Raw genomic sequence first — 15,558 nt, forward strand, 5'->3', positions numbered from 1 at the left:
AGGGCACAGCGCATGTCACACAGCGGGTGGGCAGGTTTCCTCTTTCTGCCTATTCACCTTGCTGAGCGCTTGGATCACTGAGGATGTAACCTGCAATATTCTCATTCATAGAGCCTCATAGGTTTAAAGACAGCCAAAGAATCATTTTCTAGAGTTCCCAGAGAAATCTGTTACTGACATTTACTGCTCGCATTAGCTATACAGAATTCAAAGACACAAAACTCCTGTACCCTCCAGGAGCATAGAATCTAGCAGGAAAATTGAGATAAGCAAGTAACTAATGCAAAGCCAAGACATTAAACAGAATCTACTGGGCAGTTGTTATAGACACTGGGATTATGTGCTTCAAGCACAGACCCCATCTCTGCCCTCCAGGAGCTTACACTCCAGTGAGGGGAGATGGGCAAAAAAATACCTACATGAATAAACGCTTATTTAAAGTGCTGAGCAGATAAAACAGGATAATACGGTAGAGGGACTGCAGGGCTTCTTTGGCTGGGAGGTCACAGGAAATGCTGGAGAGATCTGAATTGAGACCCACGCGGTGGGAAGAAGGCAGCTGAGGGACCATCTGGTGAAGAGTGCCCCAAGCTAAAGGAACAAAGGCTGAGATAGGAGCCAGGGCAAGTCCCAGCGAAAAGCGGTAAAGCCACAGTGGCTGGAAGGAAGTGAACAAAGGAAAGAGCAGAACAGATGGAGAGAGGCAGGGGCAGATCACAGTGGGCCTTGTGGACCATGGGGAAGACACTCCATTTAGTCTGGGTGCGAGGGGAAGCCATCAGAGGGTTTGACACGTATGTACTGATCTGTTTTCTACCTCGGCTACCTGGCTACTGAGAGGGGACTGACTAGCTGATTACAGACACACAAGAGGGGAAGCAAGAGTGTAGCTTACAAGTCTGCTTCAGGAGTACAGACGAGAACCAAGGGTGGCTAGGATGAGGGAAAGAAGTCGGTAAGGACGGTGAGGGAAAGGGAGAGTCTGGGGCTGACGGGGGGAGTGAGGAATAAATGGGTAGATGAGAAGATGGTGTCATATATCGAGATGGCAAATGCTTGGGTGGGGGAAGGTGGAAATCGATGATTCCTTTTTGGACGCATCAAGTTTGAGATATCTGGTGGACATCAAATTGAGATGTCCAGTAGGAAGCTGAATATACAAGCCTCTGGCTCAAGGTAGATTGAGATAAATATCATGAATATAGGAAAAGTGCTTATAGAGGAGAAGGGGCGGCAATCAGCTGAGGGGAGGCGTGTGGTGAGAGCATCTACACTGAGGCTGTGCGTGGCTGACTTACCAATTCAACCCTGGTTACAGAGCCCAGGGCCACTGCTATGATTCCCAGCTGGACATTTCAGCCAGGGCCTTGCAAACACTTCAAGCTCAATATGTCCAAAACAGAAATCACTAATGTCTCTTTCTGCCAAAATCTGCCCCTTCTCCATATTCCTCACCTTGACTCAAGTGACTTCCGGTGGCCTAAAATATATATATATTATATATATTTTATATATAATAATATATATTATTATATATATATAATATTATATATATATAATTATATATATATATATATATATATATATATATATATATATATATATATATATATAAAGAACCAAACCCTTATCGAGACAGATGAAGTCTCTTTGTGATCTGGCCTCTGCCCTCTCCTCTCCTCTCCTCTCCCCGTGACTCCTGTTGTACCATAATCCCATAATAGTTCCTCAAACTGGCATGTTCTCTACCCACTCCAAGCCTCTGGATGTGCCTTTCTCTCTGTGAAATTTACTTACTCATTTTCCTCCCAGCTAACTTCTTCAAATGCCATCTCTCATTGTACTAACAGTTACTAAAGGACTATTATGTGCCAAGCACGATGCTTAGAATCTTCCTCCAGGAAGCGTCCCCTTGACCACACCCCTCCCCCAGGCTGGGCTGGCCGCCCCTTCTCTGTGCTTCCATAGCTACCTGCACATCCCTGTCAGAGCCCAGTTTCCCGCCATTATCTAATATTTCACTATAGTAATGGATAACCACCTCAATGCAAAAGTGAGCTGAGATCCCTGCAGAACAGCAAGTTTTTTTTTTTTAATGGGCAAATTAGGATAAAGAAGGGAAAAAAAAATGAAGCCAGAATCAAGACTGAATACAACAAACTATACTTCTTTAGGTCTGGAACCCTCTTCACAGGTCAAGTGCACATTCAGCTCTGAGCCTCTCAACAGACAACACAAAAGTCAGGCACGAGTCAGAACACAATTCACCGCATCTCTGAGACACGGCAAACTAGCAGCCCAGCTCTGGATTTCCACCCCTCTTGACAAAGACCTGCAAGTTCTTCTGCACAAATTTCTAACGAAGGCATTTGGGGATAAAGGGAACAGTGACCACAACAGTTGTACAGATGGTAAAAGAGCACGTATGATAATACGTTTTATAGGGATATTTAAAGTGGCCCTTAATGAGAGTCCATGACGTAACGCAAAAGCACACTACAGTAAAAGCAATCCTGTGAGGCCCAAGACAGTAGGAAAAACGGGGGTGAGTCTTTTTAGCAGCAACTCTCCAGGGCACCCCTGCATCTCTGCTCAGGCCCTGCTTGGGCCTCAATCTGCAGTGAGGAAAGACTGAGGTCAGTGTCAGGGGCTGCTGTGCGCCTGGTACTGTGGGGAAGTTGAAATACAACAGGTGAATTGAGTTCCTGTAGATGCAAGTTGGTCAAACTTTTTAAACCATGACCTATTTTTTTTTAATTAAAAAATATTTGGGCTGGGGGAGGTAATTGGGTTTATCTATTTATATATTACTTTTGGTGGAGGTACCAGGGAACGAAGCTGGGGCCTTGTGCATACTACGCATGCACTTTATCACTGAGCTATACCCTCCTCCCATAACCATGACCCATCTGATACATGAAATATACTTTATGTCACCACCCCAAGTACACATACATGTATGTATCACCAAAAAAATTTCAGTGTAATCTGATAATTTCTATTCATACTTCATGTGTTCTGATGAGTTTTTAAAAAAATTCTAGATAAAACCATTATACCGATTTCGTGACTCACTAGTAGGTTGCGACAAGACGGGTGAAAATGTATTCTGTACTAATTCAAGCCTTTCTAGATAGCCTCATTTCAGTGGCAGACTTGAAGAGCCAAGTAAATGCATGTGTGGGATTCACACAGATGGTAGTTCTGTGATCCACCAGCACTAGCTGTGCCACTGTGCCCCTCAACATAGCAAACTTGGTGGGTGATACATTGGGTCATTTGCCTTCCATTTCTAGCAAGAAGCCAAGAATATCTGGTTTACAAGGGATCAACAACAAGCATTTTTAAAATGAATAAATGCCCTTATAGTCTGTATTTCTGGCTCAGAGTGTCTTTTGGTAGCTCCTCACGATCTAAGACTTCATCAGTGAGAAGTCCTCCTGCCTCTTCCCTGGGCTCTGTTGCCAGCAGCCACCTTCTCCCAGTTTTTTCTATCCCCCATCCCTTGGGTAAACAAGCCCTCTTTAAGGACTTCCCACCTCTTCTTCTTCAGACAGATTATATCTATATACACACACACAGACAGTAAGTACATTCTTATTTAAGAATATAAAGAATATTTTAAAATACTGCTTTACCCAATTTGAGTATTATTTTTTTCAAAATTTAAAGAAAAAAATCTCATCCTGTGGAACATGGTCCTTGACCTCAACTAGAAGGAAATGATAATTTGGAGCTTTCTGACATAAGAAGAAGGCTGTTGAAGCAAATGTCATTGTAGTACCTTGAGAACATGAGGTTTCCAGGGCTGAAAAGTGCAACTGACTTTAGAGAAGTTCTACTGTTTACTATTGGTTCTACTATACTATCCCCAGGAATGACTAAATCTGTGATTGCTTGGAAAGGATTTAACTAGTTAGAACTTCAAAGAAATGTTTCCTGTTTCAGAGAAGTGTAAGTATATTCCTGTGTCATCGACAAAACAACACACACAGGGACAAACAGGTAAACAATGGAATGGGTTCTGTTTTAAAAATCTGCAGGCTATTAGAGTCATTTGCTTATTTTAATTCCTGAGGGAAGACACAAACTGTCTTTCGGAACTGTCATTACATGTCAAAGTTCAGCTCATAAGAATCATTTCTAATCTGCAAGTCAGATGTCCAGGTTGGATGCTGGTTTTGGAATGCCGACTAGTCACAACTGGTTAATGTTCTAAGTCATTTTATGGAGGGAATTTAAGTACCCCCCCCAGTCCTCTACCTCGGGAGTTTAGTTCATATGGGAGCTTGGGGACTGCTCTGTCACCTGTAGGGGGAGAGTTCTTATCCTCCCAGAAATGACTTTAAAAGGAGGTAGGGGACAGGGTGTCCTTTGTCTCTTGGGGGACTCATGAGGGTGGTCAATACTGGTCCATACACTTTATTTTCATCCTTTAAAAAAGGTGTATGGGACAGATGTGTCTAGGGAGCTCCCTGGAATATGGCCTCTGCAAATGGTATTCGTGCAAGTTAAAAACAAAAAGATAAAGGAAACTCTGGTCCTGAAGGAATGAGATCTGGAGTATGCTTCTGGCATTTCCACAAAGGGCTGTCAAAAGAACTTACTAGAAACTTTAAGTAATGTACATTTTAGTTGGACTATACAGATGGTACTACCATTCTGAAATTCAGAATTTGGAAATTAGAATCTTTCATAGGTTGCTTTCTAGTGGTTAAGAAGTTAAAGCTCTATTTTCCAAAGTAATATCAATATGAAAATGACATTACAGAATAACTACAATTATAAGAGGAAATTAACAATTAGGACTTGAACAACCTTCTGCACATACTTAATATCAGTGCAATTAATTTTAAATAAGATATCAACTCAATAGTCCATGCTTGGCAACACTGTTAATAGATTAGTTCAATTAATAATGGTGAAAATGAGGTGATTTGTTTAAAAATAAAACAGTATTTTGACCAAGACAAATGGATCATCACTGAATTTTAATCTGTATTAAAAAGCTTAAAAATTATATATGGAAAATGTGAGGCTTAATTTAAGGGCAAATAATTGTTACTTAGTCATTGGAGAAGGGATCCACAAGACGCATTCTGTAATAATTCAAGCCTTTTAAAATTCTTTTCCTCGGAAATAGCAGTAAGCAAATGACCTGATCCTCTGCATGAATATCTTTTGATTTAAAACTGGTATGACACTCATTAAAATAACTGAAAGAATTACATACAATTAGTGAGCTAGTTATGCGTAAGGAGCAGACACAGGCTCTTCACCCACTTGGCACATTATCCTAAACCCCAAACTTCTGCGATTTTTTTAAAGGTAGTAAACTATATATAGCAACAAATTAAATATGTAATGATAACCAATCAGTAAAATGACAACTTTAATACCCCCAGGGCCAATGAGGAACCAAAGTTGAAAGAGAGAGTTGGGAATACTGATTTCCTAAGAGCACCTGATTGCAGGGAAAGAACAGATGGTCTACGACAATAAAGATACTAAGTAAGTACACGTTTCCGCATGCCATACAAGGCGTGTGTGTTGAAATGATAAGAAGTATACAGGAAAGCTAATTAATCATTGTCAGCAACAAAATAACACATGGAGAGGTACAGAATGCTCCAGGTAAGCCAAAAGTGGACAGATTTATTTCTAACAAATGGATAGCAATCAAGTGTATCTAATTTTTGACACAGTTGTTTCCGAAAATGTTTAAAAACTATAGGCTTATATTATGGTTAAACAAATACTTTTTGCTTGTGTTTCTGCTCACATATTAATTTAATGTGGAATTAGTAAGTAGATATTTTGCATAAAGCAATGCAATCTATTCAAATCTACCTCAAAATTTAATTCTGACTATAAGAAATATACCATATTTGAAATCAGTATACAGATTACAGCAGACTGGTTAAATATGCAGTACCAAACTGCCTGCCTCTGGATGACCTTAGATAACCTTAGCCAAGTTACTTAACTTTTCCATGCCTCCGTTTCCTCATTCGTTAAATAGAAGATATTATTCATAGATTGTCATGAGAATTAAACTGGTTACTATTCATAATGAGCTTCGACTAGTGCCTAGCATGTCATAGGTGCTACGTAAGTGTTAAATAAATAAGAAGACTCTTTAGACCATCTGCTGTCCAGCCCTGGAGTTAAAAGGATATCAGAATCTCCGGATATAGGTTCAAACTCTGCAGGTTATTCTAATAGTTTTTGTTCTACTTGGCCCTTCTCTCTACCAGGTAAACTAGAGTACCTCTTAGTTTCTTTCTAGTTAAAAGGAAAAAAAAAAGATAATTGACTAGAGACAGAATTGTTAAAAATGTTTCCCCTTTCTATCATTTTGTTTAAAGAAAACCACCTTTCTTCGACTTTATGAAATTAAGGTTAATTAGGAGCCCTCAGTCACCTCCCAGCAGGTAACAGGCCCCATCGAATCATTCAGTCACTCCTGTTTCAGCCCTCACTCAGCCAAAGTGCAAGTTTACAAGCTGTTGAGTAGCAGAAGAATTTCCTTCTGAGAGATCAATCATATAGATTACTGTTTCCATCTCCATGAAGGTGATTCTTAAATTCAAACTGATAAATATTTCAACCTTTAATTTATGGCCCTGAATCTTCCCTAGTGCAATTATAACTGTTGGTTCTTTAAAGAGGCATTGACGTGGAATTTTGAATCAGGAAGAAATGGAAGAAAACAAAGGTAACCCCCGGAACAGACGAAAAAAAGAGATGCCCAGAATCTCCACTAAATGTGCGAAAGAAATGTTCAAAACCAGATTGAGTAGATAGCATGAACGTCACAGACAAAAGATACCACATCTGTTAACAATCTTGAATCTACATGTAGAAGGTTAGTGATGAGTCTGAGTTACGTTGGAATATCCTAGGGAGAGCATCTCAGGGCTGTGGGCTGCAAACATTTTAGGTAATAAAGTTGTAGCATCTCCCAGAGCAGTCACATTCAGCGGTGCTCTAGCCCCATGAGTGGCACAGTTTCTACCCGCCGGGGACGTATAATTCCATGTGGGAAGGGTTGTATGCATGTACTTAGATGCTTCAGAGAATTTTCCATGCAACGGTGTATCTTGTGTCCTAACTTCCTGGATCACATAAGATCTAAATGCTGCCCAAGAATATGAATAGGCTCATTTAGAAAACCGTCACCAGTCAAATGTCTCTCTCTTTGAAATATGTACTTCAAGTTGTTTTTTAAAATGGAACCACAGGAGGATCACAACTTGAAATATTTGGTAATAGACATCAGTGAGAAGCAAAAATGACTTGCTAATTTGATTACAAAAGGTGGCAATGCAGGTGATTTAAACAGTAAATCTAATGCTCTACCCCTTTCCAATTAGCTGTGAGTTTGCACCACTAGCTTAGGGTAAGAAGCCCAGAGCTTAGAAAATTGATTTTCTCTAGGAGAGGGATCCCTGCACTTGGGGCAGCTGTCACCATGTAAATGATGCTGTGTTTGGGTGGCGTAGAATCAATGGTTAGGCTGGGAATATAGAGGAAATCATTACAGCACAAAACCCACTGACTTGCACTTTCTACACAAAAATGTTCTTTTCCATTAAATTCACAATACACTTGGCTCTGGTTTCTGCTACTTAACAATTCATTAGCCTCATTAAAACAATGATGAAAGACAAAATTTTTAGAACTAAAAAAAGCTATTTTCATGGCTTAAACGATTCTGCCCAAGTATGTGTTTCCTTTATAGAGAGCTCTGTCTTATCTCAGCAAGACACTCACTCGACACCAGAGGCCCTGATTCTGGTCCTAGGATTCAACAGGTGCCCATGTCAGGAATGGCCCTAACCTCTTAACCCCTAGTCATCTGAACCAGGAAAAGACCGCCCATGTAACCTGGGTCATCCTTAGAGTGAAGCGCAGAGCGATCGCCATCTACCCACGCCTCTTGATGCGCCATGGCAACAAGCGTTGTTTTTACAAAATGAAAGCCGCTCAGGGCCAGGTGTGCCTGCAGCAAGGTTTGCCCTTGGTCCTCCAAGTGGTCCTGCATCTGCATTTTTTTTTTTTTAAGTACAAACTTTCAGTTATAATAAGTCCTGGCCATGTAAAGTACAGCATGGTGCCTATAGTTAACAACACTGTATTGCCTACTTGAAAATTGCTAAGAGAGTAATCATAAAGATTCTCATCTCACAAGGAAAAAAAACTTATAACTACGTGGTGATGATGTGAACTAAATCTGTGGTAATCACTTTGCAATATATACATATATTGAATCATTATCTTGTACACCTAAAACTAACACAATGCTATGCTAGTTATATCTCTATAAAAAGTAAATTTTAAAAAATTATTTCTTTTTTCTACCCTCACCCCACCCACTTTATTTAAGGAGACAACTGTATTTTTTTTTCTTTCACGTAACAAAAAGCAAATCAATCAAACAAAAAACCCCAGGATTATACAATTTAAATCCATATTTACAGGAGCTAAGCCAGTCTTTCTTAACCAACATTCTATCATCCAAAACCACAAAACTCATAAACAAGACACATTTTACTAACTCATGTTTCCCATACCCCTTTCCAACTCACACACAACCAGATAATCCTGGCAGGAAATGTGAATATAATTTTAAATTTTTAATTCCAATCTCTTACTTATCACTCCTTTTTTTTTTTTTAGGGTTAGCCTAAGAGCTTTCCAGAATAATTACCCTATGATAACACAGTGTCTATTGCCTCAAAATGTAAACAAAATTTAAAATATTTATTAAACATACATTTTATAATATACTGGACAAGCAAGTTCTTTAAAACTTGATAATTCCCTCCACATAGACCAAATATATCTACAGATTTATAGTTATACTGAAAATTATTATCTTTAGTTTTACTAGAACACTATTGAAATCTAGGATATATTTTATGCTTTCTTTGCTAGTTTCCATGTATATGATAGGGTTTCATCTGGAGAGCACTTTACTGTTTTATTCACAGGTTTTAAAAGATGATGGTTTATAAATAAGGAACTGACTAAAGCATTACACTCTCTTGCAGGCTAGAAAAATAATACCAGTCACATCAGACCTTTGGTTTTGAAAGTTAAAACAAGTACCATTCCTTCATAATGGCTGCACTGAAAAATTACTAAAATCAGAAGTGAATGTGGAAACATCCAGACATATAAGTAGACCAAACCTAGTCTCACCAGCATCCTTTTTCAGATTATAAGAAATTATTAAAAATGACTATTTCAGTAAAACATAAAAATACTGAATACAGAGGATGAAAACATATTGTACAGAGGTATATACAACTGTTTTTATGGTAAAATGAGAAGTAACAACACTAGTAATACAAATTTTAGAATAATAAATAAGAACTGACACCAAATTGTCCTCAGAAAAGTGAAGTATCAACAACCTGAATACTGAAGTTCTATGGCCAGATAGACAACCACATGGATGCACCATATTCCGTCTTCTAAAGCACATCAAGTCAAGTTAATGAAAGAGAGTATGAACTAAACAGGAAATAGGCATCTAATAGTATACCCAAAAACTGTGAAAAGAAAATGAAACAGGAACAAGCAAGAGATTTAAAACCAAAAAACCCGAAAACCCTTTAGGACAAGTTTTATGTTCACTGCAATTTTCATAATTTTTTTTTCCAGGGGTAGGGGGTGATGGGGGTACTCTAAGAAAAGTTTAACAAAATTTTAGGTAAAAAATGAGTTATAGGGCCTTAGTGGGAACCTGATGGTTAAGCTTTATCAGCTTCATTAACAGACTCTGTACAGCAATAAGCTTCTGAAAGAATTGTCTCTGCAGGGAAGTTTTATCTGGTCTGGTTTGTAAAGGTGAGATTAAATTAAAAAAAAAATCCAGTGAATGGGATAATAGTGCTGCCAAAGGATGTGTCTTACCATACAAGTATCCAGATCTTCCAGACGCTCTATCTCTGTGAGCTCCTCCACCGTGATGATGGAGCGTTTAACTGGCTTCTCCTCAGCCAGCTCGATCTCTAAGGACTCTTGTTGAGGAAGGGTCTTGCCACGTCTGCTGAAATGGTCAGCCTATAGAGTCAAGACACATACAAGGAGAAATGAAAGCACAGAGGCAAGGGAAGAGCAGGTCAGCTGAAATCCAGAAGATACCTTCCACAAGGGGGCGCCGTGAAGGATTATGTCTGCAAGGTTCAGGATGACAATAAATTTATGCTAGAGTAAGTTACCTCTCTGATCATCTCTCTGTGGAGGGTAAAGTATCTTAAACAAGAAATTACAAAACCTATTTTTTAACAACCTTCGGTACTTTATTTTTTGAAAAATAGGTAATTCATAAATCCTTGCCATGTTCATGCAAATGTGCACAAAGTGGGCATGTATTTTTCTTCTCCAGAAGACTATTAACATTTTCAGGAATCTGCTGTGAGTTTTTTCAACTTTGAATCTTAAATATAATCACAAAATTATATCCATCAGGAGGCATTACAACCTTCTATACCGAGAAGCCACTTCATTTATACAGTGTTACTAGGACAAAGATTCAGTTCAAGTCAATTTGCTCTCATGATAAGAGTAAATTCACAAGTAAGTGAAGTCTGATGTTGTTGCCACCAACATTACTGGCGGAAATATAAGGGAAATTTAAACTAGAAAAGTAACTACACAAGGTAAAAAAGGAGACCATTTAGTATAGAAGAAAGTAAGTGTTCTTTTTGTTAATTTTACTTCACATTTCCTCTTCATTTCTTTCTGTATCTAGTGCTCAAAAGTATCTAATGAGGGGAAATAAAATTACTCTAACCTTTATTATTTTTAAAGGGCTGAAAGGAACAAAATTGCTAACAAAATTTTAATTTAACTGTTTTATTGTTTTCAGATAACAAATATCATATTTTACATGGCTTATTAATTACCAGTGTTATCCTTTAGGTAAACTTAAAAAATTAAATGGCAAGAGATAGAATAAACTGGGCTGAAATTAACAAGCTCTAGTACTGAGTTGATCCATCAGCAGGAACTCTGAAATGATGAGAACCAACTGACAATTTCACGGAACCTTTGGGAACATCTCTAACCTTAAGTTGGAGAAAACATTCATGTTATGGGAATGTATCTGAAAACAGTGTTTCATTTTGAAAATACTATTTCTTTCACACAGCAGTTAAGCTCTCCTCTTACCAAATCAACAATAAGAAATTGAAAACAAAAGTGAGTTCACACAATTCTTTTATATCCATGAAGGACTTATAAAAAGAAAATGTCAATACTCTGAGTTACCAGATTCTTCCAAGAAGGACAAATGCAGAAAAAAAAAAAGTGAAAAAATTCAAACTTTCAGTGTAGTTCCCACGTGCAGTCATATTGGCACAATATCCAGTATCTGTGTCATCAAGTAGGCATCCTGAGGCAGCCCCTGGGGCTGTGGGTCAACAATAAACTGTTTCTACAAAGGATGCTTTATTGAGTTTGTTTCTGCTTATTAAGAAAAAAGTTTGAATTATGACCTCTAAACAAGGATGTAGCTCTTTATTATGCCATGAACTACAAACTTGTGTTTTGTGCTTCTTAAAATCTCTGTGGTGATGAGCCAGTTTTTTATAATTCCAATTTGCCACAAACCAATATATTGATAAAATGTAGAAATGAAAAAAATTTTAAGTAATGTGTTTCAATATTATTGCGATGTCAAATTTTTCTAGAATTTTCTCCACAGTCCCACTTAGTTTCTACATTTACCTTCCCATGGACTAGTAACTATTCATCAGTGAAGCCAGCTCCAGTCCATGGGCAATACTTTGAGGACCAGCGCTAGAGATGTCTACTTTTTCTTTTAGATTTGAGAGAAGAGTCCTACATTTTTCTCAAATGAATTTCTCCAAATACTCTTTTGTCTGCCTCCTCAGAAGAAGCTGTTTGCTCTTCCTCCTGTTTTGGTGTTCTCTAGTCTCCCCCAACAATTCAAGGCTGTAAAACTGGCTAGGTCCAGCCTACACAGTTAAGCTGCCTAACTCGTTTGGGAGATTCCTACTGCATCATATTGCTAACATTTCTGAGACATAAGATATAGCCGGTTGTAAAACCTTAATCTGTGCCTCAGAGGAATTCCTGAAGTTCTAGAAGCATGAAGTTTTTGATATATTTTTCATAAGCACTGATATTGGATATAAAGTTTTCTATCTCGATGTAGAACCAGTCTTTAGATGAAGAACATTTTTTTTTCACCTCGGTTATATCCCAGAGGCCTGGTTGAACACTCAACGGCTATCAATCACAATATGTTCATTTTACTCCTGTACTTTCTTTGGACTCCAAACCTTTCATTTCCCCCATATTTTTAAGAATACTCCATCATCAAATAATCATATCAGAGAACAACAAAATGAGCACAGATAAATTAAATATAGTGGAGTCTTGAACATGGGTTTGAACTGTGCGGGCCCATGTGGACGAGAATCTTTTTCAATAGTAAATACTGCGGCACCACACGATCCAGCTGAGCTGAATCCTCAGATGGGGAGAGCTAATTCTAAGTTACACGTGGCTTTTCAACTGCAGGGAGGGTCCCTGCCCCTGGCCCCCCACCTTGTTCAAGGGTCACTTGTAATGTTAAAAAAAAAATCCATTTCAGACCTCAGTCCTAATATCATCTCCTATTAAAATTTTGGACCTGCATTGTAAGTGGACAACAATTCTGGACACTGACTTCTGCTTTCTCCCTGTCATTCCCTCTGGAGAATTTCTAACATATTCTAGAACAACTGGAAGCAATGAAGAAGGCAACGGAGTAGTAGGATTTTAACCCAGAAAGCTGTGGAGGAGTAAAATCCAGAGAAGAAACCATAGCCCCATGCTGGAGGCTGCCTGGCAACACAGCAGACAGAAACAGGAGCTCCCACTCAAGATGTTTACAGCACTCACCAGTTTATGATGGCAGTGGGAAAGTGCATCCAGAATTTCATCCACAATTCGATCAGACAGGAAGGAGGCCACTGTCAACTTCACTTCACTAGGTAAACATCAAAAGGGAAAGAGTAGCATTTTCATTTGTACAAGAGGGGAAAAAAAAAAGCACCCACCGTTGATGTTATGTTGATAAAGGTCAACTGTGATTTTGTTTCTGTCTTTGAAAATAGAATACAGGAACGTGCAAACAGGGCTGAGGATTTCCAAAAAAAAAAAACCCTTAAACACTGCCATAAACACACAGGTAATAGACTTTCTTTACCCATTTCAACCTGCCTCCGCAATTTCAAAACTCAAGATTTAGTGGTAAAAATGAAACACATCTGGATAAAGACAAACTTAATGGGAACCATGTGTACCATGTGGTGAGGAACAATTCATCCATTGACATAGAGGAAAACAAACCTGGACTGGAGTAAATTAAGAAAGTCTAGCCTGGTTGTGAAATCTTGGTTATTCCTTCAACATGCATACCCCTCACCTTTTAAAAAACTTTTTACCAATCAGACGGTGTCATACTGAACCACTTCTGCTTTGACTAGCCATCAGACTTTGAATAATTACAAAGTCACTGTTCTCTTGCCTTTTATGAACACAAGTTATCAAAGTCTTCAGTTTTAGTACCCCTTGCTTGACCTTAAAAAGATGCCTAGACAACAAGAAGTACCTTGTAGGGTTCACTAAAAAATGACTCAGCCACTAAGGTTTCAGTCAAAGGGCCGCTTTTTGGTTAGCATTTTAGCTCTTTGCTGTTTCCAAGAACTCAACTTCCATGTGTGTGTGTCTTCAGTCTAAATAACTCTACCTAAATGCACACATGCACAAATGTGCATAAATACACGACATATTTAAAGGTAAACATGCTGGTGAGACGTATCCCCACCTTCCAACCCTGTCTCCGAAGTTCAATCTACTTTTAAGTCAACAATTTTAACAATTTGAGAGCGGAGAAAGGAGTTATCAAAATAAGATTTTTGAATCCTATAGCTAAAGTTGAAAGTATCTTTGTGTAACAGGGGAAAACCTTTCTAACCCAAAGGCAATCGTTTGGAGATCTCTCTGCTTAGGAAGATTTCCAGTGGCAAGACAGAAGGGAAGCATTAACCCTGATGCCTACAGTAAAAGCTTTCTTGGGCTAAAGATAAAGACTGTTTCTTTAATTCTTGCCTCTGAAGCTATTTGGTTTATCTAATACTTTATTTCTCCCCAGAGGCGTCCACTGATAAGACTCCCCTGTGTCTCTTATTAAAATTACAGATAACCACGTCCCATCCCAAACCTCCAGCGAGGCCTGGGAATCCGATGTTAACAAGCACTTCCTCTAATTCTTTTAGGTGTGTTTGGGGGTTCAGCTTCCTCATAAAACTATACAGTCAGTGCTTTGCTTCTCTTCCGCATTCTACACCCCACCTCTGAGGGGGGGAGGGGTAGTTAATCTATTTCAAATTATAGCACCAAAAAAAAAAAATCTTAAAAATGCAATTATTTTCTAATGTCTCAAGACTGGTCTATCATTTTGTTACTGGATGCTTTCCTTCCTTACTGATTGAACTTCTAATTTGCAAAATTTTTAAAGGAAAAGAGTCTACTTAGCCTGCATCTCTATATATTTTCATTCTCTCAGTGCTCAGTACAATGCATTTTAAAACGCCAGGTATGGAGTTAGCAGATATATAATTTGTTAGTGCTTTATAAAGGTGAAAGATAAGCTTCAGAAGCAAGAAAAAAAAAGGAGGGGTGGAATTACACACATGTGCCCCCCCCCAAAAAAACACTCTTAAAAAGAGCAGATAACTATGTGCCTCAGTAACACAGGCATATATCTGGTCATCTTATCTTGGAAATGTATTAGACCTATGCATTCATGCACAGCTATATTTACATACCGTGGCTGCCCCTTAGACAAGCCTCCACACGTTAGATTCGAATAAAACCAACAGTTACACTCTTCGCAGCTGCCTCAACTGCATTCACAGCCACTGCAGCTCCTCGGTTTATGCGCTTTAGAAACCCACCTAATTTTGTTAAGGATATCAATTCCAGACTGCTCCAACAGGACATTTTTAACAAAGGTACGCGGGATGGAAATCTTTTCAGTGCTGGCATGAATCAAGTCTTGTCGAATGTGGGCTTTTTTCATCACGTTGGGACAAAGATTCTCAGCAGCATCAACCATGGACTCAAGCAATGCCTGCAATGCAGCACAAGCAGACAGAGAAAGATGAGACACAGTGGGAGAGGCGCCACCATAAAACCCAAAGGTGGTTACAGATGCCGCCGAGCTCTCGGAGAACAGGGACACAATAGAGTCCCCACGGTGCGACCCAGGATTCTGAGCTGCCCTGGGGTGACTTGTGACTGCCGAGTTATTATGGATCCAAGTCATCACTTTAAATCAGACAACTGGCAGGTCCACCCCAGCTTCATGCTGGCATCCGAAGTGTTACGGCATACTCACTGTACTGAATGCAGAGGCATTCGTGGTAAGATTTAGAAAGACACATCTATACCAATTTACCATACCAGATTGTCCTCCTGGTGTCAGCAAAGAAAGTGACAGATAGCCCCAGAAAATATATCAGATTTGAA

General features: G+C 38.9%; 1 protein-coding gene and 1 long non-coding RNA gene across 5 annotated transcripts in view; one reads left to right on the forward strand and one right to left on the reverse strand.

Annotated features, from left to right (window-relative positions):
* The window catches only part of CARMIL1 (capping protein regulator and myosin 1 linker 1), a 280,713-nt gene that overhangs the window by 43,542 nt on the left and 221,613 nt on the right, over positions 1 to 15,558 (reverse strand). For all 4 annotated transcript variants that reach the window (XM_072945577.1, XM_015234614.3, XM_072945575.1 and 1 more), the window contains 3 exons: positions 14,985 to 15,160; positions 12,925 to 13,012; positions 9,925 to 10,074 (listed from right to left, as the gene is read on the reverse strand). In XM_072945577.1, coding sequence (XP_072801678.1) covers positions 9,925 to 10,074; positions 12,925 to 13,012; positions 14,985 to 15,160 — 414 coding nt within the window. The remainder of the gene's footprint in view (positions 1 to 9,924; positions 10,075 to 12,924; positions 13,013 to 14,984; positions 15,161 to 15,558) is intronic.
* LOC140687780 (uncharacterized) lies at positions 1,959 to 9,931 on the forward strand. The gene is made up of 3 exons (XR_012062308.1): positions 1,959 to 2,411; positions 5,406 to 5,511; positions 9,057 to 9,931. It is a non-coding gene; the product is annotated as an uncharacterized lncRNA (long non-coding RNA).

This window comes from Vicugna pacos, chromosome 20 (assembly GCF_048564905.1).
Source record: "Vicugna pacos chromosome 20, VicPac4, whole genome shotgun sequence".
Classification (NCBI taxonomy): domain Eukaryota; kingdom Metazoa; phylum Chordata; class Mammalia; order Artiodactyla; family Camelidae; genus Vicugna; species Vicugna pacos.